Genomic DNA, 24529 nt, shown 5'->3' on the forward strand with positions numbered 1-24529 from the left:
CTGATCAAAGGCGGGGAATAAATGGCAGGTGATGCATTGATGAAGTGGGAGTCGACCTTGAACTTTGTGTTCATGCCCATGGAAACGACGTTGATCCTATCATAGAAACTTCTCGTATAAATAATCAATTCATTCTGTAGTTTAAATATGGGATCTGTGATCTTATCCTTTGCAGTCGTGGTTCCGACCATGTTGTCCTACCTTGATTTCATTCTCGAACGAGTTAAAGTACTTGTCTTCTTCAGATCAACACGCCGGTCCAAACCTTAAAGTTGATCTACCTCCAAGTATTATTCCTTGTAGCTCGAGGATATCGTGGAGCTATGGAACTTCTTGTGAGCTCCTCATCAACTATGATATTTTCCTTAGTTCCAGTTGCCTCGTGTTTGAGTTGTTGGACACGCGAGTACATCGATAACTGAATCGAGTACGCATTGCGATTCAACAACTTTTAGTAATCTTCCTTGTTTACGAGTTTGTACTCGACCCTGTCATTTCAACCTGTTAAGCTACATCATCATTGTCATGTTGGAGCTCGACCATGCTATCAATACCCTTCATCCCTGGAACACAATTCCAACTGTGCATTAAGCTTGCATCGAGCTTTCCACATCATGTTGGTTGTCTTGAAAGGCAATCTCAATTCTAAGCTAGCAGTCTCATCAGTGTTTCCTACAACCTCTTGCTTCATCATTCCCTTGCTTGATGTTGTCGCTAAACGATTACATCTTCATGAAATTTCTCGACAAATGTGTCGTGATCATCATCAGCATTCTGAGCTCTTGCAGAGTATCAATCGAATGCAGGTTGACAAATACCATCCTTGCCCCTCGATGATTGTATTATCATCGGCATCATTGTTTACCTTCCCTCCAACACAAACATGTTCATGTTTTGTGTTGTCCCTTAAGTCCCTTCTATTCAGCTTACGGTATCTTCTACCTTGGAGTATTACTATATTTTCTGTCAAGAATGTGGTGAGCATCATTGCACCTCTTAAGAATCCTTGACATAGTAATACTTCTCGCCATCACCCTTCATTTCTTGGTCCTGTGTTGTTTCAAACCGGACTACCGACAAGTGAACTCTAATGTGTGATTCCAATACTTTTGTCAACCCTATCACCTTGAGGTTAATAACAGATTGTTTCCTCCTTAGTGTGTTGGGTGTTGACTCATCATTTTAGCATTGGTCGTGCTACTCATTCCATGTTTCCGAGTGCACCCTTTGACCAATGTTTAATTGTTGTTGGTCCCTCGAGCATGCGACATTATACCATTAGACTTTACAAATGCTATCTCCTCGATATTATAAAACTTGAAAATTCGTATGTGTCAAAATCTTGAGGGATTGTTACTGAGCCCATCGGCCGCACCCTCAAGTTCTCCATGGTTCGTGATGAAGCTTTTGAAAGCACTATCTTTGTGCCTAGCTCATGGCGGATATGTTTGATATAAGAAGTGTTTTCCCAAAGTTCACGTGCACTCTTTCTGCCGTGAATATGTGAAAGTTTTGTTTCGCTTCCTCTCGTGAAATACCAAATCATTCACGCATGTACAAAGTGTTATATGTTTTGAAGAATTGTTATCTTCACTTGATATAATTTCTCTTAGCACGCCAAGCCACCGACTGATTTGATCAAGGAAAATAAGTTCTTTCATAAGAGCTAATCCAGACTTACACATGGAACCTTGTCATCCTCGATGATGTTTTCCAAATGAGAGCTCGATTGCCTTTTGACGTAAGAATTCTATTGGGCACGAATGTCTTGACATTGTGTTCATATGTCTTATAGTCGAACTCATGATTCAAGGATTGCTTGTGTAGTTCATATCATGAGACTCCTGCATCATCATGTTTTTCTTCTCAGGTATCTTGAGCCTGAGGTATCCTAACACCGATCAGATCTGAATCTCTAACAGATATGATGGTTGGAACATTTTCCAATAATTATAACTTTGGTCTTATGTAATCTGGTACGGTGGTGTCTTGTTTGGAACACCGGGCCGGAGGACCTATTGTTATAAACTCTCCCACATGTAAGATTCGCCATCCTTTCATGTGGAAACTATATGACTTATTTTATAAGTTGACCCTCATGAATCCTCTTTGTGCACCCATTGGTCCGACCTTTATCTAATGACCATGTCGATGCTACCCCGAAGCAGGGATGTGGTACTTCAAAATTAAACAGGTACATTGGAAGCGCAGTGCTAAATTGTTCGTGATCAATTATCCAAACCATGTGGTATGGGTAAATATCATGATTCATCTTGCCTCTTTATCCAGGCACTAAATGACCTATCATGTATACCATACTCTATGTTTTTCTCGGGAATGGTATACCCTAATACTTGTGTGTGTGAACACATTTTGCCTTCCCATTGATCTATTTGACCTTTCTTGTGGCATAACTTATCTAAGCAGTGTTAATTCCCTACTTAGGTAAAGTTCTCGGTATACAACTATGTCAGTAAGACCCTGTTACTATTGTGGGTAACATTTCGGTAGCCGCCGGTGGACGAGAACCTTGCCTATTGGTCCGCCTCGTTTCAACAAGCAGGAAATGGTTCTATTCGTTCCCCGCCCTTGGTACCGCTGTTGTTCCAACATAACTGACAGGCTATCCTCTGACATGTCTTGCTACCAGGACCGTATAGTATGTCACCCCTCTACCTACTCCCGGCCCACATGGTGGACCCATAACCCAAAGTTCCACAGGATTGAAACCTGGCTCTCCTGTACATCTTTGACTTCTAACTATCCTTTACACTTGGTTTAGCATGAAATTCTCGAGCCATCGTTCAATGGACCGATCACTCTTCGGTCCGGATATTATTCAACATACTAAAGATCAAGTCCGCATTATTCAAGCGAATCTGAAGGCTGCCCAGTCTCGTCAGAAGAGTCAGTATGACCGTCATCATCAAGATATGGTCTATCAACCTGGCGAAAAGGCTTGTCTTCGTGTCACACCAATGAGAGGTGCACACCGTTTTCAGATCAAGGGCAAGTTAGCTCCTCGCTATATTGGTCCTTTCATTGTTCTCGAAACGTGTGGAAGAGTGGCTTATCAATTGGAACTGCCGACGAACCTTTCTCAGGTTCACGATGTCTTCCATGTTTCCCAGCTCCGATGCTGCTTCAAGGTCCCTATCCGAGCAGTGGATCATGATATGCTTGAACTACAACAAGACCTCTCTTATAGAGAGCATCCGATCCGCATTCTCGACCAAGCTGAACGTAAGACTCGTCGCAAAGTCACCAAGTTCCTTAAGATGCAGTGGTCAAATCACTCTGAAGATGAAGCCACTTGGGAACGCGAGGATCATCTTCGTGATGAATACCCCGGGCTCTTTCCCTCTACCTCTTAATTCTTGGGACGAGAATTCTTGTTAGTAGGGGAGAATTGTGACATCCTCGACTTTTGCTACAGTGATGATTGTAATGAAGCAACAGTGATAATACGCTAATGATGCCACGTCACCGTTAACTATATCAATGTTCTCGTGATGGTTGAAACCGAATCATAATTCGAAGCTTCGGGATTAAGTCAAACGTGAAAAGATTTTTTATGTTGTTGAGATAACAACGTTGGGGAGTTATAAAGATTCCCTAGCAAATTATAATATCAAGTCGGGTACTTTTGGAATCATTGATGATCCCGATATATTAAGAAAGGAGCTTTAACAAAATAAGTAAAGAAATATAGTAAATGAAAATAAATAAACAAAAGAAAGGACTAAAAGTATAAATTATAAATTATAATAGAAAGTAAATAAGAATAGAATAATAAAAGGGATTAGAATAAATAATAATAATAAAAGCTAAAAAAAACAACAACAACAAAAAAAAGGGACCAACCCCTCCCTCCCCGGCCCAGCTGGGCGTGGTGGCCCAGCTGGCCACCACCAACCGGCCCAACTGGGGGGGCCAAACCCTAGAGCCCCCTGGTTCCCCTCGGCTCCCCACTCCCTTTCCAGCGCCGCCACCAGGGGCAACCCGAGCCCCCACGACCTCCCTCTCTCTCTCGTGATTCTCTCCCTCCCCCACGACCCTGCTCTCCCTCCCAGCGCCCCCTCGGCAGAGCCCGTCGCCCCTCCCCTCGGATCCCCACTCCACGCCCGATCCCTCCTCCTCCTCCCTCCCTGGCCGGCGCGCCTCCCCCCCCTGCCGGCGAGCCACTCCCCCACCAGCCCTCCTCTCTTCCCGCCGGCGAGCCCCTGCCCCACGGCCTCCTCCTCCTCCGGCGGCGAGTTCCCCCACCGCGGCCACGGCGCCCCGGCCACCTCGGCCCTCCGCCTCACCGGCCTACACCCCCATCCCGGCGACCCCCACCCCTCCGGTCGCCCCCAAGCACCTCGGCCGGCCATCCCTCGGACCACCCTCGGCCGGCCCCCCTTCACCAACTCCGGCGACCACCACCACTACGGCTCCGGGAGGCCCTCGCCGGCGCGTCACCGCCATCACCACCGTCCTCACCGGAACCGCGCCGTCACCGTCACCGCCTCGGCCTCCTCCTCGCCGTCACCGCCGCTTTCCGCGAACTCCGGCTTCACCGGCCCCTCCCGTCAACGTCGGTGAGCCCCTCCTCGGGCTCCTCCCACCATGTCGTTCTCCTCGCCGCCCCGGTTCCGTTCCGGCAAACGGGACCCCGATCCATCGACGGTAGACTCCGGTAGGAGGATTTGAACATTTGGTTCTTCTATGTTAGTTAGCAGAGAGAGAGTTCTTTGTCTCTCTGTTAACAGAGAGGGAGATGAGAGTTTTGAGAGAAATAAAAAAAAACAAATGTTGTATTCCGTATGTATGTATGTATGTATTTGATACCCGTATTTATGTATGTATTGCGTATATAAATATTGGAGGAATATGATATTTGCATGTTTATATCTATGGAAAAAATCGAGTATATGGCCTATGTCACTTACCGGTGGGGCCATACCTCCACACCCACTTACAGGGAGGCCCCACACTCGCTTTGAAGAAAATGGAAATTAAAATATAAATAATAGCAATATATGTTTTTATTAAATAAATAGATATAATAATTAATTAATGAGTTAATGAATTAGTTAAATAAATATATAAGTTAATCTGTTAATTAGAATAATTAATTAACATAATGAGAGAATGCCACGTGGGTCCCTCATTAAATTAATCTGATTAAATAATATTTAATCTTAAATAAAACTTGTGCCTATGACGTTCGGGACCCGCTGGTCAGTTGACCAGTCAAATGTTGATATCAGCATGACATCGTGATGATGTCATAATAGGATTTTATTAAAATAGCTAAATCTGTTTTCAATTCCTAAATAATTAATAAAACTTTGAAAATTAATATAAAATAATCCGTAAGTCACATCAAAATAATTTCAACATGAAAGTTGATCAGCAGATCGAGACGAACCCGGATACACGCCCCGTTCGTCTGTCACGCGTCCCTAGCATAGCAAACTTGGAACTTTTCCTTCGTTTCCAGTATAACCGGTAGTAGCCCGAGACCAGGAAAATATCGTCAGATATTCTTCCGCCCCGTCTATGACGGATGTTGCTGCGTTAGCTCATGTCTAGCCTGCATATTTCCTTGTCATGCTTTGTGTTGCATCGGTGCTATTTATTTATTGTTTCTTCCCCCTCTTCTTACCGGTAGACCCCGAGACTGACGTTGCTGCCGGGTACATCTACGACCCTGCCGATCAGTCCTTTGCCGCAGAGCAGCAAGGCAAGCAAACCCCCCTTGATCATTCCTATATCGCCTATGTCTTTCTTCCTACTTCTTGCATTAGTATTTTGCTACTGTTGTAGTTAGCTCCTATATCTGATGCATAGCCTATTTTTGATGAACTGCTACTTTCAGTCCTGTACTTTAAATATGCTTAGTATAGGTGGAGCAGTCATCCCCTCTGACCCCGTAGATCAGTTGCCCCGCTTGTTTTCAAATCTCGATCTCTGATCGACGAGCCAGACCCGACACAGCACATTCACCCCCCTTTGTTGTACGACGCTACAGAGATACTATCGGGTACCGAGGGTGACACCTCACTAAGTACTCCTGATGATATCTCCGTAGTATAGCTAGTCGGTCGTGGTTATCGAGGGTGATTCCTCTTTCACCATTCCCGATGACGTCTCTGTCGTGCCACCCCGCGAGTGTGGGACCCCCGAGGGTGATTCCTCTAAGCCCACCTTGACGGGTACATCGTTCGGAATCCAACGAGGGTGATACCTCGGATTCCCCCCGATGTTACAACCACACAGTTACTCGACCATGTTACTGGGATCTTTGGTGATTAGTTGTAAGACGGGTGGATTCCCGTGAGACTGTGTTGATGGCCTAATTAAAATGCTAATGGATTTGGGTATTTGATCTGGGTTGGTCGGAGACCTTTTCGCACTAACCGGCTACGCGGGAAGAATTATGGGTACTCGGCGTCGCGGTATCAGCCAAAGCTTTTCAGATGCCAGCAATGTAGCGGCGCGCGCCCGAGTGGTCCCGAGATGCATCGCGCTTGTGATTAAGGGATGCTAGGACTGACGTCGGCCGCCCACGCCACGTGCAGGAGCGTGAAGGGGAACTGGGCCCACGAACCCTTTGTGCTTAGGATTTAGACCGGCGGGCTGGCCTCTCTGATTAGTCTTAGGTGGGGCTGCGACGTGTCGATATTCTGAGGCCGAGCAGGACCCAGAAAAGTATGTCCGGCCAGAGTGTTATCGAGCGTGACGGGACATGTGGTGCACCCCTGCAGGGATGAAAATTAACTATTCGGATAGCCGTGTCCACGGTTACAGGACGACTTGGAGTTGTGCCCCGATCTTTTACAACTACAATTGTTACTTAACTGGAATTAGTTTGCCTCGGGATTGCTTCCTCGCAGGGAGTCGAGGGAGGATCTTTAGGCGTGACCTCACTTTAATATTGCTGCAACAATATGACTATTAATGTGTTACCCCTGTTCTACTCTCGTCTATTGCTGCAAGACCCTGAAGATGCTAGTCTTCGCTAGGACTAGGCCTTCCCTCTCTATTCTCGCATTGCTGCAGTCAGTCCACATATAACCCCCTTCTTTGATACTGATGCATAATTAGAATAGTTCTGATGTAAGACTTGCGAGTACTTTGGATGAGTACTCACCGCTGCTTTGCTCCCCCCCTTGTTCCCTTGATCCATTTGCTGCGACCAGATGATGGAGCCCAGGAGATGGAGGTCCCCGCCGCCGACGACTGCTACCCCGACGGTGCCTACTACTACGTGGAGGCCGCTGATGATCAGGAGTAGTTAGGAGGTTCCCAGGCAGGAGGCCTCACCTCGTTCGATCGTTGTATCTTTTGTGCTAGCCTTCTCTAAGGCACCCCATGTTTTATGTCTGTACTCAGATATTTGTTGCTTCCGCTGACTCGTGTGTTTATCGAGCTTTCGTATTCTAGCCCTCGAGGCCCCTGGCTTGTAATATGAAGCTGATGTTATTTTATTTGTGTCTAGAGTTGTGTTGTGATATCTCCCCGTGAGTCCTTGGGTTTGATCGTACGCATTTGCGTGTATGATTAGCGTACGATTAAGCCGAGGGCGTCACAACCAACAACTCCAATAGGGCATCCTTGATGACATCCCAAAAATTCTAATAGAATTCTGCGGGGAAGCCATGAGGTCCTGGAGCTTTGTTATGTTTCATTTGGAACACCGCAACTCTCACCTCCTCTTCACAAAAAGGTGTCATGAGGATATCATTCACTTTTGCCATGACTCGTGGAATATTATATGTTTGGGTCTCGTAAAGGGTGAAATTCCCTTCGTCCGACGCCTCGAAAAGAAAATTTGGTGATATAACTTTTGAGCTCTGTGGCCTTTGATCCGCCCCTCATCTTGTTGGAGACTAAAAATACTCATCTTCCTATGTCGACCATGGACCACTAGTTGGAAGTATCGTGTATTGTCGTCTCCCTCCTAGATAAAGTTGGCTTTGGGTCTTTGGTAATATTTGATTTCCTCCTCTCGCAAAAGTCATGTAATCTTCTCATTAGATTGATTACCCACAAAACCCAACGCACAAGCTAATATGGTCTCTGAACCGCGTTTTGCATTTCATCCAATTAGTCACAAAACGCACGAGAGTAGAAACCCAAGCATAATGTTTGGTTGGATGTCTCAGCTCCCCTAACTGGGTCGTGAGGTTACTTTTTTTTACGAGTGAGTCGTGAGGTTATCGACACACAAACATATCATATAGGTATCATGTAGTGACAATAATAGTAAAGAACAAAGATTAAACCACTTTCAATAAGCATACGCATAATAACAAGAACATCTCTAGCAGACCCCGTATAATGCACCCATCCGTAAAATAACCGTCAAAATACGGATCGACACGGAAAATGCTCCACTACGAGACCGAGCAAACGCCTTCGACCCGTAAAATTTTTTGCGGGACGCATCAAAGTGCCCACACCAACCCGTGACAGATTCTCCCCCTCGCCCTGTGAGTGCCCTGTATATATCGGGAGTGGTTCGTGGGTGAGACATTTCAGACCGCGCTTTCCCCCACCCATCGCTGTCGGGTTGGCCCTTAGATTTCGGCCATACCAGCCGCCGGGATCACGCCGGCGGGCCGTCACACGCCCGAGATTGACCTCTGCCACTCCCTCATGCCTCGGCTGGCCGGAAAGCTGCAGATCGGCGGTTGTATGTTGCGGCCTCCAGATTTGGCATTTCCGGCCACCGACGGGTGCGCCAAGCCATGGATTGGTTGGGGAGCACCCTGCACCGCCCCCGCAAAGCACTAGCGCCGCATGCGGGGTACTGGTTTGTCCTCTAGTCATCGTCGTCGGTTTGCCGGCAAGGACTCTTCCGGCTGTCGCCCGGTCTCGGTGCTCGCGCAACGGCTCGCCGGCTTGCCGATGCCGCTCATACAGTGTGGCGAATGCACAGAGAGAATGTTGCGGCTCACATCTAGCATGCGGCAATACCTCGGATGGATATTCTTCAAATACAATAACGACGGGGTATGTTCTTCTTCCTGTTCGGTTTTGTCAACTTATTTGGTTAAATTTCGGTAGCTTATTGAAGTGTTTATGTGTGTAGGAAAGTGGATGCTCATTTTGGTATTGGAAAGAAGAATACATCGATTCATTGATAGGAAGAAAACTAATAAATGTTCGTGCAGTCCTTAGTATAATTGAGGCTAATGATGTGGTTGCATGTGCAATTAGAAAATAAATTAGAGGGAAAGCAACATCTAATTCTTTAGAATCAAAGCCAAAGAACGAAGAATGTAAGATCAAGAATCCGTAGATCAACAACGAATGCATGGAGAAGATGTTGGTCCAACTAGCGGAAGCATTTATGAAAATTGGATATCTTCTAAAATGCCCAATTCCGATTCTTGTTTTCTTTGGTCTTGCTATTTTAGCAAAGATTTAATGAATTATTATGTATTCAATGTCTTTGAAGAAATTAAAGAAGCAAATAAATGTGTTTTAATGTTTGAAATTAAAATACAAATAACTGATTTAGGGATCAGCGGCGGACGACGGCCGAACAAACCCGTAAAACGGACCTGTAAAAAAGATATTTGAATATTCCTTTTTACTGGTTCGTTTTGCTGGTCTACTCGACTACTGTCCATGCCAATCCGTAAAATGTTTTTTCATGAACTGTAAACGATTTTTATGGATCAACGATTTACGGGATCTGCTAGAAGTAGTAACACGCACTGTCGTACGTATTAACCAGATTCACACGAGTTCAGGACTTGTACACTAACAAAGTTCAAGACCTACACGCTAACAAAGAGGGATTTACAAAGCCAGCACGAGCGGTATCCACCCAACCGGACACGCCCCAAACGTTGAGAGCGGTTGCAATGTTTTCTTGTCCCTGCTTCTTCCTCTCTCTTTCGTCGTCCGTCGTCTCGCCCATCCCCCTTCGTTTCCACACACACACACAATCGAGAGGAGGGAGAAAAACCAAACCCTCAACCACTCGCCGCCGCCACCACGCAGCCGGAGTGGAACAGCTCATGCACCAAGGCCGATGCACACGATAATAATCATCCCGGACCCACGCCAGAGTGGGACCCACAGGACGACCCCTGTCCTGCCTCCAAATTCAATTCTACTGCAACCAACGAACAAAACAAGACGGACAAAAGCGTAGAGGAGAGAGAGCCCCCAGCCCACAAGCCACCGGCCACCACCAGATGCGAGACGAACAGAGCCAAGCCGACGAGAGGGTAGTTTGAAAACTCTGCGCCGAGAGAGGAGATTTCCGGCGCGGGGGGAGGAGAACCGGACCAATTGGGCGAAATTCCGCGCCGGCCAATGGGAGGGGCGGAGGCCGCCGCCGTCGTGGAGGCCGCGTCGACCGCGGCGGAGGCCGCCGAGGACGGGGAGGACGGGCGGATGGAGGGCTGGCTGTACCTGATCCGATCCAACCGCCTGGGGCTGCAGACCTCGCGCAAGAGGTACTTCGTGCTCGAGGACTCGGCGCTCCGCTGCTTCAAGGCCGCCCCGGCGCCTTCCTCCTCCAGCTCCAAGCGCGAGGTGCCGGCCCGCATCTCCCTCGTCCCCCCCGCCTCTCCTCTGGCTCTGGCTGGCATTGTTTTGGCGGAAATTTCACGACGCTTTGGGGTCTTATAGCACGATCCTGCTAAGGCCTACGGGGAATTTGATTGGATTTATGGCGATTTTAGTCCCGTGCGCGTTCGGAGGATCCTCAACTGGATTCGCCACCAACTCTAGCCCAATATCCTACGGGAAGTTGGTTTGTAGGAGTATTATTTTAACGACCGCTAGGTTGAGATAAATAGTCGTAAATGCATGCGAATTGAGGTGTGCGTGCTGCAGAGACGCATGGTTTACTTTTGCGGGTGCTTGGGGCTAGTAACTGTTGTTCCTCACGATGTTCGGGTTTTACTTTCTTCCGTTTATAATAGTTAGAGTCACACAAGCCAATCCAGTGCGCTATCCACGATGATACTCTTAGTATGGCATGTTGTTGGGTGACGTCTACTTCAAACCCCTCTTATGGAACAATTGTTTGCTGAAAAAGGAAGGATCACACAGCTGCACGCGAACTATCCTACCTCCTCTGTTTGCCTGTTTCTCCGCATATGTGGTTGCTCCATTCACTGCCAGTTCAGTACCGTCGATATCAATTTTGAGTGAAAATGGTAGTAATTTATTATGCAACCGAGTTATGCTTAACAATGAAAGCACATCTGTCTTGGAGGGAAAGGAATGGCATACTGATCATGCATATTTTTTCGGTAAAGGGTGTTTTTATTAACTCAAAATGTAGCATCAAGGGGATACAAGTCATGATGAGCAACACCATGCCTCTGCATAGCTAAGATGCACACAGCCACACACCAACAGTCTGACAGGAAAAATATTAAAAACGACATAACGACAACAGTAAAGCCATAAAACACCGACACTGCCTATGCCTAAGTCGCAGGAGAAGGTGGACTGATCCGGAGATTATGTTGCCACGCTTATTTGGTAAAAACCTCCCTGGCCATCCGCTCCAATCGCATAGACACCGCCTTGAACAATGGTTGGTACTCCATGATGTAGTATAGACCACGTATGAAGCAAGTGTGTACAGCGGAAAATAACCTGCATGGAGTAGGATTTTTGTTATTGAAAATAAAATCATTTCTGCATAGCCAAAGCGACCATAATAAGGCAGACGCTCCCACCCTTATTAGGGTTCTGAACATATTTGGAACTCCATTCAGCCAAATTTATCATGCATATGCTTTCCATAAACTCTCGTTTTCTGCAACGTTTTTTTTGCTCCAGCTCTATGTTCTTTTGAAATATGATGTTATGTTTGTTTTGCTCCCCCCTTCCCCTCCCCTGATACAGGATCCTGTTAGAAGTGCAGTAATTGACTCTTGTATACGTGTTACAGACAATGGGAGAGAAAGTGTTCATAGAAGTGTAAGCTCATTCTTTTCTTATTTTACATTTTTACCTACAAATATATGAACAATATTTGAGCCCATTTGTCATCATTTTGTTACAGATTTTTTACATATTCACACTCTACAATGCTTCTAACCACTATGATCAGCTGAAGGTAATCATTGATGTTAACGGTCAATTCACATGTCTGACACCGGAGCTAATTCTTTCTGCTTGGTTTGTGATACAAAGTTTATTCTGATTAACCGATGCTTTTCAGTTGGGTGCTAGAAGCTCAGAAGAAGCAGCAAGGTGGATCAGGTGCCTAATGGAGTCTGCCTTAAAGGTCCATGATTTGCTTATTTTTATCGTTTTCATTGTTACGATGTTCACAAAAGCATTAACATAATTCATAATTTCTTCACTGAGGGCAGTCACCCAGAAAAGATGAGCATGTTGTTGCTTGTTCTCATAGAAGATGGCAGGCTTTCAGGTAATACATGCAGCACCAATTTGTTGATTGTCAAGTCTATGGACCGGGAATGCATGCCTTTGTTTCCTATTGATTAACAATAAGGTCGTTTTTTCATATTTTACTTATGTATATACCCCTTTTCCAATTGGTTGCAAATTTCTTTTAATCAGAAATTTGGCTTTGTCACTGAAAATGGCATGACTATTTTATCGAGTACTGTCAGATGCTTGTCCTAGCAAACATGTTGCCCTGCTTTGTGTAAGTTAGAAATTTCACGTTGCCGCCTGAAGATAAACTACACGTGGTTTGTTGGAACCAAATGCCATGGATTTTGTACTGCATTGCAACAGATGGATTATACTGAATTATCATTTTGGCTAGATTTGTTTTCAAGAGCTGAAGAGCTAAAGAAATAATGATGTCTAGCTATAATTTATCATACTCATATTTTTATAGGTAAATTACTGTATGTCAACACATGCTTTCATGTATTACTTGTGTGGTTATACATGGATGCTTCAATTTGAGTTTGACTGCTGGTCTTTGCAGTTCTATGGTACATGATATATTCTTCCAGTTTTTTTATAGACAAATCATTTTGGTTTAAGGGTTTTTATCATTTTTGCCACTAGTTGTGTCCCACTAAGTTTTGCCACTAGGAGCTTCAACTGCTAAAAAATGCCATCGCTCTGTTAGACGCTTGCTCAAAAATTCCGCTAGACACCATTATTGTCAGCTCAATGCCCGTTTACCATGTTATATGACCCAAAATACTCATGGACCCACATGTCAGCTCTCCCTCTATCTCACTACGATAAAGTGTGGGTCCCACTCAAATCCCCAACAGCGTCCTTATTTTCCTCTAAAATTATTTGCTTGCTTACTCCTGACAAGTGGGGCCCACACTTATCATTGTGAGGTAGAGAGAGCTGACATGTGGGTCTAGGGGTATTTTGGTCATGTAACACGGTCAACGGGTTTGACCTGACAATAGCGGTGTCTAATGACTTTTTTGAGGAAAAATCTAACAAAATGATGGCATTTTCTAGGTGTCTAATGGCATTTTTGAGCAAGCATCTCATGGAACGATGGCATTTTTTATCTGTTGTAACTTCTAATGGCAGAACCGAGTAGTGGGAACTAGTGGCATAAATGATAAAAGACCTCTGTTTAATACGTGTGCTGACCTTTTTTTGTAAAGAGTGGCATCCTTGCATATTCATTTGGCTAATTAGCTATTACGTCATTGCAGACTAAGCCGCCGCAGTAACCGCATGCACTCAATAGGTATGTAATGCATTCTTATACTTTGTGATGGACAAGTAGTTTTAGTAAACAATTAAGTAACTTACTATATGGGGATGCTCTTAAGTAGTTTCTTAGTATTTGTTACCCGAATTGTATTCAAAAATAATAAATCTATTTGTGCTCTCTAATGCCATCTCACCCCCTATTTTCTGTTTTGTGTGAATTTTTTACCAGATTGGACAATATTGTCATCTTCTCATAATGATCCAATGGCATCTGATGTTATTGCACCTTCTGCATGGACAATATTTGGCTGTACAAACGGTAAGCATACAAATTGTCTTTCCTTCTTTATTATATGATGATTAAAAATAAGCTTAATAAGAGCCATCATGTTCATTCTCAAGGGCTAGAAATTGTCATGTTAATTTGAGAACCATGTTATAACAGGGAGATTTCATATAATAAAGAAGGAAAGACAAGCACTAACTCTATTCTCTCATATAAGGAATACAAAATACAAACTTTTGCAGTTTAAAGGTAACACCAGAATCCATTGCACATACAACCCTGTAATAAATAAAGATTGAAGCACCTAGCCAAGAGAACAGACAGGTAAAGAATTGATGCACTGGGGAAGGGAGCCCAGGATTACTGCAGCATTACATTGTGTGGAACCTTCATCCAGTAGTGATTAGAGGCTATTTAGGGGGTGGGGGTAGGGGAGACGGTTTAGAAAATTACAGATCGTTGGCTAACTTTCACCATGGGAAGATTATGGATTAATGGTAGAAATGTGTGTCTGTTGAGAAAAGCGGGGGGGGGGGGGGTCGTCATTGTAAAAGATAATATTTTTCTACAAAAACAAAAGCCTTGCATTTTGATGCTTCGGTAGAAAGAAGAGTTTGTACAAGCCCTAAGAATGGCAACACCTGGTGATTACTACATGAAACCCCTAGTCGGTGGACACTGGCATAGCCGGAAGCAGAGCGCCCAGTCATCTCGCACCTGCCATCGCCCATCGCCCATCGCCTGGCTTCCGTCTCGATCGTGTCAAGTAGCTGAGATGGGAGTTGTCGAAGATGATCGAGTTACCATGCTTTACTGAAGGAGCTGCCTTCTACCCCCTCCGTTCCTAAATATAAGTCTTTTTAGAGGTTCCACTAGCGGACTACATACGGATGTATATAGACATGCTCCCTCCTTCCGGAATTACTTGTCGCACAAATGGATGTACCTAGAACTAAAATACATCTAGACACATCCATTCCTATGACAAGTGTTTCCGAATGGAGGGAGTATTTTAGAGTGTAGATTCACTCATTTTGCTCCGTATGTAGTCTCTAGTGGAATCTCTAAAAAGACTTATATTTAGGAACAGAGGGAGTAATAGATTAAAGGATGAATCAAGAAAGCAGGGATCTGACAGGTATCAAAGCAAAAATTAAATTCCTGTTGCCAGCCTTCCTAGTCCACATGACAAATCTTTATGTATACTTGGATAGTTGGACTTGAATTTTGAAAATAGTCTCGGCACAAATTTCTTAAGCAGAGGAGCTAAATATTTCTAATAAACAGGCCGGATACTTAGTAATAATACAAGAAAGAAAACTTAATTCTTTCAAGGTAGGAGAGCAGATTCGATTAGCATGGTATAGAAGCACAGTTCAATAGCTTAGATGCACAGCTCAATAGCTTACTATAGGACTGCTAAGGCATACACATTAATAAAATATACAAGTAACAAAATCTCATCTGTCATGAGTTGTGACCCCTATTCTTTGTAGGTAGAGACCATAGCACAGCAGTTATGACCTTAAGTTCAAACACTACATATTGTAACTAGTAGTATCTTCCAAATACCGTATGATCAGTTAACCACAAGTGGCATAACCTGATCATGTTCCAAAATACAACCCAATCATACTATTAGTAAGTCACTTCTCTCTTGAAAAATTTCAGAAATATTTATATCATATTATGCTGCAATAACATATATAGCCAAAAATAGAAATATTGGATATGTATTTCTTTGTATATCAAAGCGGAGTAGGTTGAAATTGTTTCGCAACACAGATGTACGAATCGGGAAAACCAGATCAAGCTGTACGTGCAATTTGGAGGATCTTTCTTAACTTTATTTTAATACATTACACATTCTTGTTTACATTATCAAACTTAGTTATATGATTGGTATCATTGTATCAGAGATGTAATACAGATAACACATTATCAAACTTAGCTTGCTGCACATTTATGTGGGCAAACAAGCAAGCTAGTTAAGTAGTTATTGTGGAACTTTCTGCTAACTTCTGATTTCCTTGTATTTAGGATTACGTTTGTTTACTGAGGCAAAGGATGGTGGCTCACGTGGGAAGGTAATTCTCGTTGTCGACAATATATTTTGTGGACGGGTCGTTAAATTCACCGTGTTTTTGCCTGTTTACCCAGTATTGGGATGATCATCCAGCTATAATGGCAGTTGGTGTCGTTGATGCAAATTCTGAGGATATCTTCCAGACTTTAATGTCTCTTGGTCAATCAAGATCGGAGTAAGATATATGTTTCCTGTTTAACAAAACCAGCAAGTGATACTGCCTCGAAAAGCAGCAACATATTACACGTGATTTTTCTGTTTTGCTATCTTCCTGACCAAAATTTAGACTCTGCATGTCATGTCACTAAGTGCGTAACATTAATACATGAACATCTATGTGAATGCATTTCTTTTTGCACCATTCAACCAATGAGAGTTTTTGTAGGTGGGACTTTTGTCTGCGGGAAGGAAGGGTGGTTGAGCATCTAGATGGACATTCAGACATAATCCACAAGAAATTAAGAGGGGACTGGCTACCATGGTCTGGTGCTGGATCCATCCTGCTTTCTGTATGCACATTTTATCGTTAAGTTATAATAGTATATATGATATTTAGTTTTCAGGGGAATGAGAAAGAGAGATCTATTACTTAGACGATATTGGAGGAGAGAAGATGATGGAACTTATGGTACAATTATTTATAAAAAATGATAAATAATCAGTTTGCCATGATCTAGACCTGACACTTCTCTTGATTTTTCAGTTATCCTGTATCACTCTGTTTTCCACAACAGATGCAGTCCTGAGAAAGGCTACATCCGTGCATGTCTTAAAAGTAATGTATGCTTTATTTTCAGCATAAAAACTGATTGTTATCGTTTCTTTATCATGAACTAAGATACAATTTTATGAATAATAGGTGGAGGATATGTAATATCACCAGTTAGCCAAGGAAGACAATCAGTTGTGAAGCATATGCTTGCTATAGACTGGAAATTCTGGAAGTCTTATCTCCTTACCTCATCGGCAAAATACATTACCATACGTATGCTAGGAAGAGTAGCAGGCATGTTTTGTGAAAGATCTATTATTCTTTGCTTGCTGTGGTTATCAACTTTGTCCCAGTGTTCAGTAAGCTAAACATTTGTTTGCAGCTCTACGAGAATTATTCCGAGCAAAAAATGGAAACTGCGCTTGTATGGAATTCTCATCGGGTGAACTGACGAGGGATACGGGACTGCCGCAGGGTGGAAACGAGCGGAGAAAAATAGAAATGCAGTCAGCAAATGAGTGTGGAAGACTTGAGGGTCCTGTAGAAGGACTACAGGGTGGTTCTAACCGGCAGTTAAGCAGTACTGGTTCCCTTGTTCAACTTAATGATGCAACGGATGAGTTCTTTGATGTCCCAGACGAATCAGAATATGATCAGAGAGAAGCCATGTGGTCTTCTGACGAGAGCACACATGCTGTGGTGTGTTCTCTACAAGAACCTTTTTTTTCTCTTAATACGCACCTAAATGTGTGTCATTTTGTATTAGAAGAAACGTCAAGATGACGCAAAGCTTACAAGTGGCAACGTAATCCAAAAGAACCTAGGCTAACAAAAGAGAAAAGAATCTTCAACCAAAAAGGCTAGCAAAAGGAGCAAATAAATAAATAAGTACTGTCCTTATTGATTAAGATGGTAGTTCATTTCCATCTCATTTCTAGAATTGCGGATTGTAGATTGTTGTGTGGTTGACCATATTAATATGCTTTACCCCTGTGGCGTTAACAACATTGCAATATGCAGAAAATTGTCCGTACTTTTCAATTATTCAGCTGTTGCCTTGCCTTATCACAATGAGTGTAACATATGTACCTTAGCCCATAATGTGTCTTCTCCTTTTCCCTTTAGTAACAAAGTAAAGCAGGAAGTTTCTCTCAGATATGTTTCAAACCCCTGGTCAACCAGTAACTGAACTTACATTTTCCTTGATTGTATGAACCCGTTACTCTTTTCTATGCCATAGTCGTCGCATGACACAGTTTGATCATACTTGGAAAAGTGAAACTACTTAGTCGGCTTAAAAATTAAAACAACTTAGTCATAGGTAAGGACCACAATTTTGTTACAAGAAATAACGATGACATGGTCTTGGCATAATTCAGAGAACCAGGCAAGAACTCCAAGATTGTTTTTTACATCCCATGTGTCTAATATTTGGCAGGACCAACGACATGCTAAATTATCCAGTGCTGCTGTCTTTGTACGGAAGTTGCATGATCTTGCAGGTGTGTTACGGCTGATGTACAATTTTTCAGTATTTATTTATTTTTGGTTCTAACTATCTGTTTCTCATTTCCTATGTTCTAGTTCAAAAGAGAGGGTACGTTGATTTACAGGGAGCTGCGGATGCTGATAATGCACCATGTTACTATGGACATACTCTCCCAAAAGATTCTAGCTGTACAATACCTTCTAGTTGGTCAATGACAGATCCTACAACATTCTTAATACGCGGAGAATCCTATTTGATTGATCGTCAAAAGGTGGCTTAGTACTGTGATATTATTCTCATTCACTAGACTAGGATACATGTGTTTGTTCCGCAGGAAATAAGGGATCCTGTATGTTATAATGATAGCCATGTTTACTTAATCTGGTCAGCATATTGATAGTCAGGGTACCTGTGCTTCACCATCCATAATGATGAAATTATCTGTAACTTTGACAGATTAAAGCAGAGAATACACTGATGCAAATGGTTGGTGCTGACTGGATAAAATCTGATAAGCGTGAGGATGATCTTGCTGGTCGTCCTGGCGGACTAGTCCAGGTATCTTCTTCTGAAATCAGTAATTTTGCCTTCAAACAAAAAGGAACAAAAAATTAAAGCTCGTAATGAATTTCATTGCAGAAATATGCAGCACAAGGAGGCAGCAAATTTTTCTTTATTGTAAATATACAGGTGAGATTTCTTTGGGTTTATGAATGTATCGAGGCTCCATAAGTGTGCACCTAAACCTGCCCTTTTACTTATAACCCTGGTCGGTATACAGGTTCCTGGTTCTACCACGTACAGCTTAGCTTTGTATTATATGATGGATACCCCATTGGAAAAGGTTCCTCTGCTTGAAAGATTTGTAAATGGAGATGATACGTTCAGAAACTCGAGGTTCAAACTCATCCCTTATATCTCAAAGGTACCTTTCTCTTACAAGTCTTGATTGGTGTTAATCAGAAAGCCGCGGTGGTTTATGATTGGAAATTCGGAATGTGTCAATTCAGGGATCTTGGATCGTGAAGCAGAGTGTGGGCAAGAAAGCTTGTTTGGTTGGTCAAGCACTAGAAATCAATTATTTCCGTGGAAGCAATTATTTGGAGGTAACATCTATGCATGCCATATTATCTACTCCCTCCGTTCCTAAATATAAGTCTTTTTAGTGGTTTCACTAGACATATTTTAGATTATAGATTTACTCATTTTGCTCCGTATGTAGTCCTCTAGTGAAATCTCTAAAAAGACTTAGTATTTTTAGGAACGGATGGAGTATACAAATGTGATATTCAGGTTCTCAACATTTTGAAATGCAACCTTTTCAGCTTGGAGTTGATATAGGCTCGTCAACGGTGGCACGAGGTGTGGTGAGCCTTGTGCTTGGGTACCTGAACAACCTGGTGATTGAGATGGCCTTCTTGGTACAGGTAATCAATCACTGTGGGATACCTTTACCAAATTGTTACATATTTTGTTGTTCTACTCAAGACCGAGAACGGGTCTATGAGCAAGCATGGTTTTTTCCTTGCCTGATGCAGGGCAACACGCAAGAAGAGCTCCCGGAGTTCCTCCTAGGCACCTGCCGACTGAATTATCTCGATGCCTCCAAAGCTGTATCACTAGACGAATGCTGACCTGACCTCTCAAGGTCAAGGAGGCCTCAGCTTGACCCCAGTTCTCTTTCGAAGCCTGAGTACAGCACAAGCAAAGCCGAAAGGGCCCTGTGTCCGCCCGCCCACAGAAAGTGCGGGGGGTTTGCCGCAGCAGTGTACATTCATTTCTCCTCCTCCATCAGATAGGAGGCGTTGCGGTGTATTGATTGATGATGGCATTCTACTACCATGATGCAAATCCTTCCTCCCATTCTTTGGCCGACAACTCGTCATTCATTCATCATGTAAAAATTGAGACAAAACAAAAGTGTATTCTAACCCTGACCTCGTGTCGTCCATTCGGAATCTAATCTGGGATCGGATCAGACATCGTCAGATCCAACACCACCAAAGCAACCCATTACTGGACGTTGACCCTTCACCCGAGGGTGATCACAATGCCATGATTCTATCCGAGGACCGTCCCTCCAGACAGACACCCGTCCCGTTTTGAAAGGGACTCGGCCCAAGCACAACACCGGCGACGCAGTGATTATTACCGGGAATTCCCCTATCATGGTTAGTTGGTCACTCGCTCACTCACTCGAGGACCACACGCCTCACTTTTCTGTTATCATCACTTGAGCCGGAAGGAAAAAGCATGTGTAGGTGGTGGAGCTGGCATCTCTTGCGTCCTGACCGGAGATTGGGAAAGGACAGGACAGCAGTGGGGCGTGAAAATGATGGTGTCTATCATAGCAACCAGTTCGCAGCAGGAGCAGCTACATCGTGACCAGGATTCAGGGATCACTGTGCCTGCCTATCTAGCTCGGCTTTTCCTTTTTCCTAACCGTGCTTGCAGGCCAAACGCTGCATCGCTGACGCTGCAGCTGTAGCAGCAGTGGACGTGACATGTGAACGTCCTCTTCCTTTTCGCCCACTTCGGGCCTGCGCTTTCCGGGCAGAGGATGATGCGTCGCTTGCTTGTTTGCCGATTCTGTGTCGCGCGCTCAAGAGAGAGATTAAAGTAGACGCGTGGACGCAACGCAAGTGTACGTACGCAAGCGCGCGGACACGGTTGTTCTTTTATTTCTCTTTGAGATTGAGATTATGGACAGGATTGTTAATGCCATTGACCTGTGCTGATCCCTATGGCGCATGGCGCGTCGCCGGCGGCGGTGGCGATCGGGTCGGGTCGGTCGGTCGGTCGCGCGAGGCACGGCTCCGTGCTGGGGGTCAGCTGGTCACGTGGACGCGGGAGCGAGCGCCCGCGTGCGAGAGAGGCGAGGCTGGACTGAATTCGACGCCTCTGGATCTGTTCGCCGTTGCACCGCCGCATTTGCATGTGGCTGGGCTTATGGCCACAGGCCCACAGTTTGCACGACACGCACTTTGTCGTATACCCCCTCTGTTCCAAAATGTAAGATTTTTTACATACGAAACAAAATAAATAAATGTATATTTTAAAATATGTTTATATATATTTTATAGTAAAATCTCTAAAGGTCTTATATTTAGAAACGAATGGAGTATAAAGAAAATGATTTTTTTTCTTACATATACTCCCTCCTTCCCAATTTTTTTGTCTTAAATTTGTTTAGATATGAATGTATCTAGTCAAGTTTTAGTATTTAGATATATTCATTTTTAGACAAAGCTAAAACAAGAATTTTGGGACAGAGGAAGTATATAATAAAGAGAAAAAAACTTTGCTTCGGTACACCTAAAGTTTATGAATTTCGATGTAGATTAAATGTGAACATTAAATTAAGTATAATAGTGAGCTTATAGCCTGTTTACATGGGACATGGTCTTTGTGAGTCCGAACTCAAATGAGCTTGGATAAATGGTATCTCTGAAAAAAAAACAAAAAACAAAATAATAAATAATTTTTAGTGCGCACATTGACAAAAGTTTTTAGTGCCCACGAGATTTTATCAAAAAATAACATTTGTAGAAGTCATAGCAAAAAAGAGATCCTCCAAAAGTGTTATTTTTTATAACATTTTGGAGAATTGTTTTTTTCTTGACTTCTACGAATGTCATTTTTTGAGGAAATTTTGCAAGCAGTGATATCTTTTGTCAATGTTTGGATGAAAACAAGTTTAGAATTTTTTGAAAAGATTTTTTTTATTTCCAATTTTACTGTTCATATCGAGCTATTTGAACTCCGAAGCAGAACATGACTTACATGGCACTTTTCCTATGTAAAGGAGAGAGATGTGAAAAAGTAAAAAAAAAGGACTCTTACGCAAAACTAAGCAAATCCAATTAATGTGAAAAAATAAAAAGAAGATGAAAAAAATACTAATGCAATAACCAACCTTATAGCAAAAATTGTTGCATGAGTTCATATAGATGATGGCTATAGATGACATGTAGTTTCATATAGCCATCAACATGCTATATTATTAACCATGCTCTTAGAAGCACCCTTCTAAATCAACCTATTTAATGCGTTTGATCTGCAGGCTAACATGATGATAGCTTTTTCAAGTGACTTAAAAATCATGCAAGCTTTTACATGATGATAGCTTTTTCAAGTGACTTTAGATATCTTGTTGTAGAAACACATAAATATCTTTGAATTTGTCATAAGATAAGGGCATCTCCAACGTGATCGTCCAGCCATTTGCAATCGTTTGAACCGCATGATCCACACGTGTTCTGCCATTCAACGCAATGATGCATCTGTTCCAAGGCCGGTCCGGACGTGTCTTTTTTCGCAAACCGGACACAAAGTGTGTGTGTGTGTGGGGGGGGGGGGGGGGTGGTACGGGCGTCCGGAATACTCCCACGTCCGCATTCGGCAGCTATGGTACATCCAAAACCGTCCTCCCTCGTTTGCGTGCGTTCCCGCTAGTGGTCAGCTGCCCGCATTCATGCCTCTATAGAGCGGCCGCTCTGCACTGACGCCACCCGAGAGCGGGCGCGACCTCTCACTACCGTACTGAAGCGGCATGCCGATCGAGAGAGCGCCGCCTGCTGCACGCCCGATTGAACACGCCTCCTCGCTGCATTCAAACATCTGCAGATTGGCCGCCTTCCTCCACTAAAATTACGCGTGTGCCGAGAAACCTACTCCGATCACACGTCCGTTCGCCAGCCATTCGACATTAAAAACAATGCCACTTGGCTCTGGGAATTCGCCTGCTATTTAAACAATGTCGTCGGACAAAAATTGCACCACGCCTTCGCTCTCCATCTCCTCCTTGCACCATTTTCTTCACACACTTCATGGCATCCGGGGAGCGGGAAAGGGAGTTTTTAGGCATAGAATCTAGCTGGGTGTCCCGTCGAGCCTGTTGGATACGAGACATGCAACTCTCTGCTCCTCATCCCTTGCCGCTCTAGGCTGTTAGTACCATGGGTGAGGCTCCAAGCCTGCTGTTAGGGCATATTTCTCCCTAAGTGGTTTTAGTGATTGATGACAATGCGTGTGCGGACTAATCGTGTGCATTGAGCACTTCAGATAATTCATGACTAGGCACAAGACGATTTGATGCCCTTCAGAGCCTTTCGAAGACGGTTGCTTTCTACGTTTCTCTTTGGTGGATTTGAGTCATAAAGCCGTACTATTAAGAGGGGGTCCACGTCGAAAAGGTTTGGGTGGAATAATCACGTAGACATTTCTATTTGCACCACTTTTCCCTGGCTACAAATAGAGCTCCAACCTTGCTTTCCTTGTATGTGCAAAAGGGCCAGCGGTAGTACCGCTGGCACAACGGTAGTATCGCCCTCGGGGCGGTAGTAGTTTTTTATTACCGCCCTGTGGGCGATATAACCGTTCTCGGGGTGGTAGTAGTTTTTTTATACCGCTCCGTCGGACTTTTTGCGCATCCTTTCGCCTCCATAATGGTAGGCATAGTAGTATTTTCTTACTACTGTGGTCGGTGAGCTCCCGGGCGATAGTACCGCTCTTAGCAGCGGTAGTACCGCTTGGCTAGTGCAGTTGGTGGGTGGGTAACGGTTGGATTGTACCCCCACTATATAAAAGGTGTCTTATTCCCTGAGAAGCTCACCTATTACCTCCCCAAGCTCAATTGTTGCTCCAAAGCTCATTCTTGCCCGATCTCTCTCCCTAGCCAATCAAACTTGTTGATTTCCTAGGGATTGCTTGAGAGGGCCTTGATCTACACTTACACCAAGAGATATTTGATTCCTCCACTAATCCCTTGCGGATCTTGTTACTCTTGGGTGTTTGAGAACCCTAGACGGTTGAGGTTACCTTGGAGCCACATTCCATTGTGGTGAAGCTTCGTGGTCTTGTTGGGAGCCTCCAAGCTTTGTGTGGAGATAGCCCCAACCTTGTTTGTAAAGGTCCGGTCGCCGCCTTCAAGGGCACCAATAGTGGAATCATGGCATCTCGCATTGTGTGAGGGCGTGAGGAGAATATGGTGGCCCTAGTGGCTTCTTGGGGAGCATTGTGCTTCCACACCGCTCCAACAAAGACGTACTTCTTGTCAAAGGGAAGGAACTTTGGTAACACATCCTCGTCTCCACCAGTTCCACTTGCGGTTATCTCTTATCTTTACTTTGTACTTATTATTGTTGTGGTGTATTGCTTGCTTGCACTTGTTGTCCTTGTTGTTAGCATCATATAGGTTGCTCACCTAGCTGTTCATATAGAGAACCTGTTGTTGCTAACCCTAATTTGTTAAGACAAGCTAAAAACTGGTAGTCGCCTATTCACCCCCCTCTAGTCAACCATATCGATCCTTTCAAT

At 43.9% G+C, this 24529-nt stretch overlaps 1 protein-coding gene across 2 annotated transcripts; it reads left to right on the forward strand.

The window, feature by feature from the left end:
- Nucleotides 1–9938: 9938 nt before the first annotated feature.
- On the forward strand, nucleotides 9939–20145 carry LOC123431275 (protein ENHANCED DISEASE RESISTANCE 2-like). 2 transcript variants are annotated; one of them, XM_045115098.1, is made up of 22 exons: nucleotides 9939–10542; nucleotides 11872–11946; nucleotides 12032–12085; nucleotides 12191–12256; nucleotides 12345–12403; nucleotides 13638–13672; nucleotides 13868–13957; nucleotides 15965–16011; nucleotides 16085–16185; nucleotides 16396–16496; nucleotides 16567–16638; nucleotides 16714–16785; nucleotides 16870–17016; nucleotides 17105–17421; nucleotides 18161–18224; nucleotides 18307–18482; nucleotides 18668–18769; nucleotides 18851–18901; nucleotides 18993–19136; nucleotides 19222–19317; nucleotides 19537–19638; nucleotides 19750–20145. In XM_045115098.1, exons 1-22 carry the CDS (start codon nucleotides 10321–10323, stop codon nucleotides 19843–19845), a joined length of 2289 nt encoding a protein of 762 aa, XP_044971033.1. In that variant the 5' UTR covers nucleotides 9939–10320; the 3' UTR covers nucleotides 19846–20145. The 2 variants fall into 2 exon arrangements, with proteins under 2 accessions (XP_044971033.1, XP_044971041.1); XM_045115106.1 differs by having other exon boundaries at nucleotides 9942–10542; nucleotides 16396–16491; nucleotides 16574–16638.
- Nucleotides 20146–24529: the final 4384 nt, after the last annotated feature.

Source organism: Hordeum vulgare, chromosome 1H (assembly GCF_904849725.1).
Source record: "Hordeum vulgare subsp. vulgare chromosome 1H, MorexV3_pseudomolecules_assembly, whole genome shotgun sequence".
NCBI classification, from domain to species: Eukaryota; Viridiplantae; Streptophyta; class Magnoliopsida; order Poales; family Poaceae; genus Hordeum; species Hordeum vulgare.

Bases quoted from the DNA above. Each gene is read 5' to 3' on its own strand.
- LOC123431275 (XM_045115098.1), top strand. From the start codon at position 10,321: ATGGGAGGGGCGGAGGCCGCCGCCGTCGTGGAGGCCGCGTCGACCGCG. The intron at 12,086-12,190 runs GTAATCATTGAT...GATGCTTTTCAG, and splicing joins ACCACTATGATCAGCTGAAG to TTGGGTGCTAGAAGCTCAGA. The intron at 18,225-18,306 runs GTGTGTTACGGC...CCTATGTTCTAG, and splicing joins GAAGTTGCATGATCTTGCAG to TTCAAAAGAGAGGGTACGTT.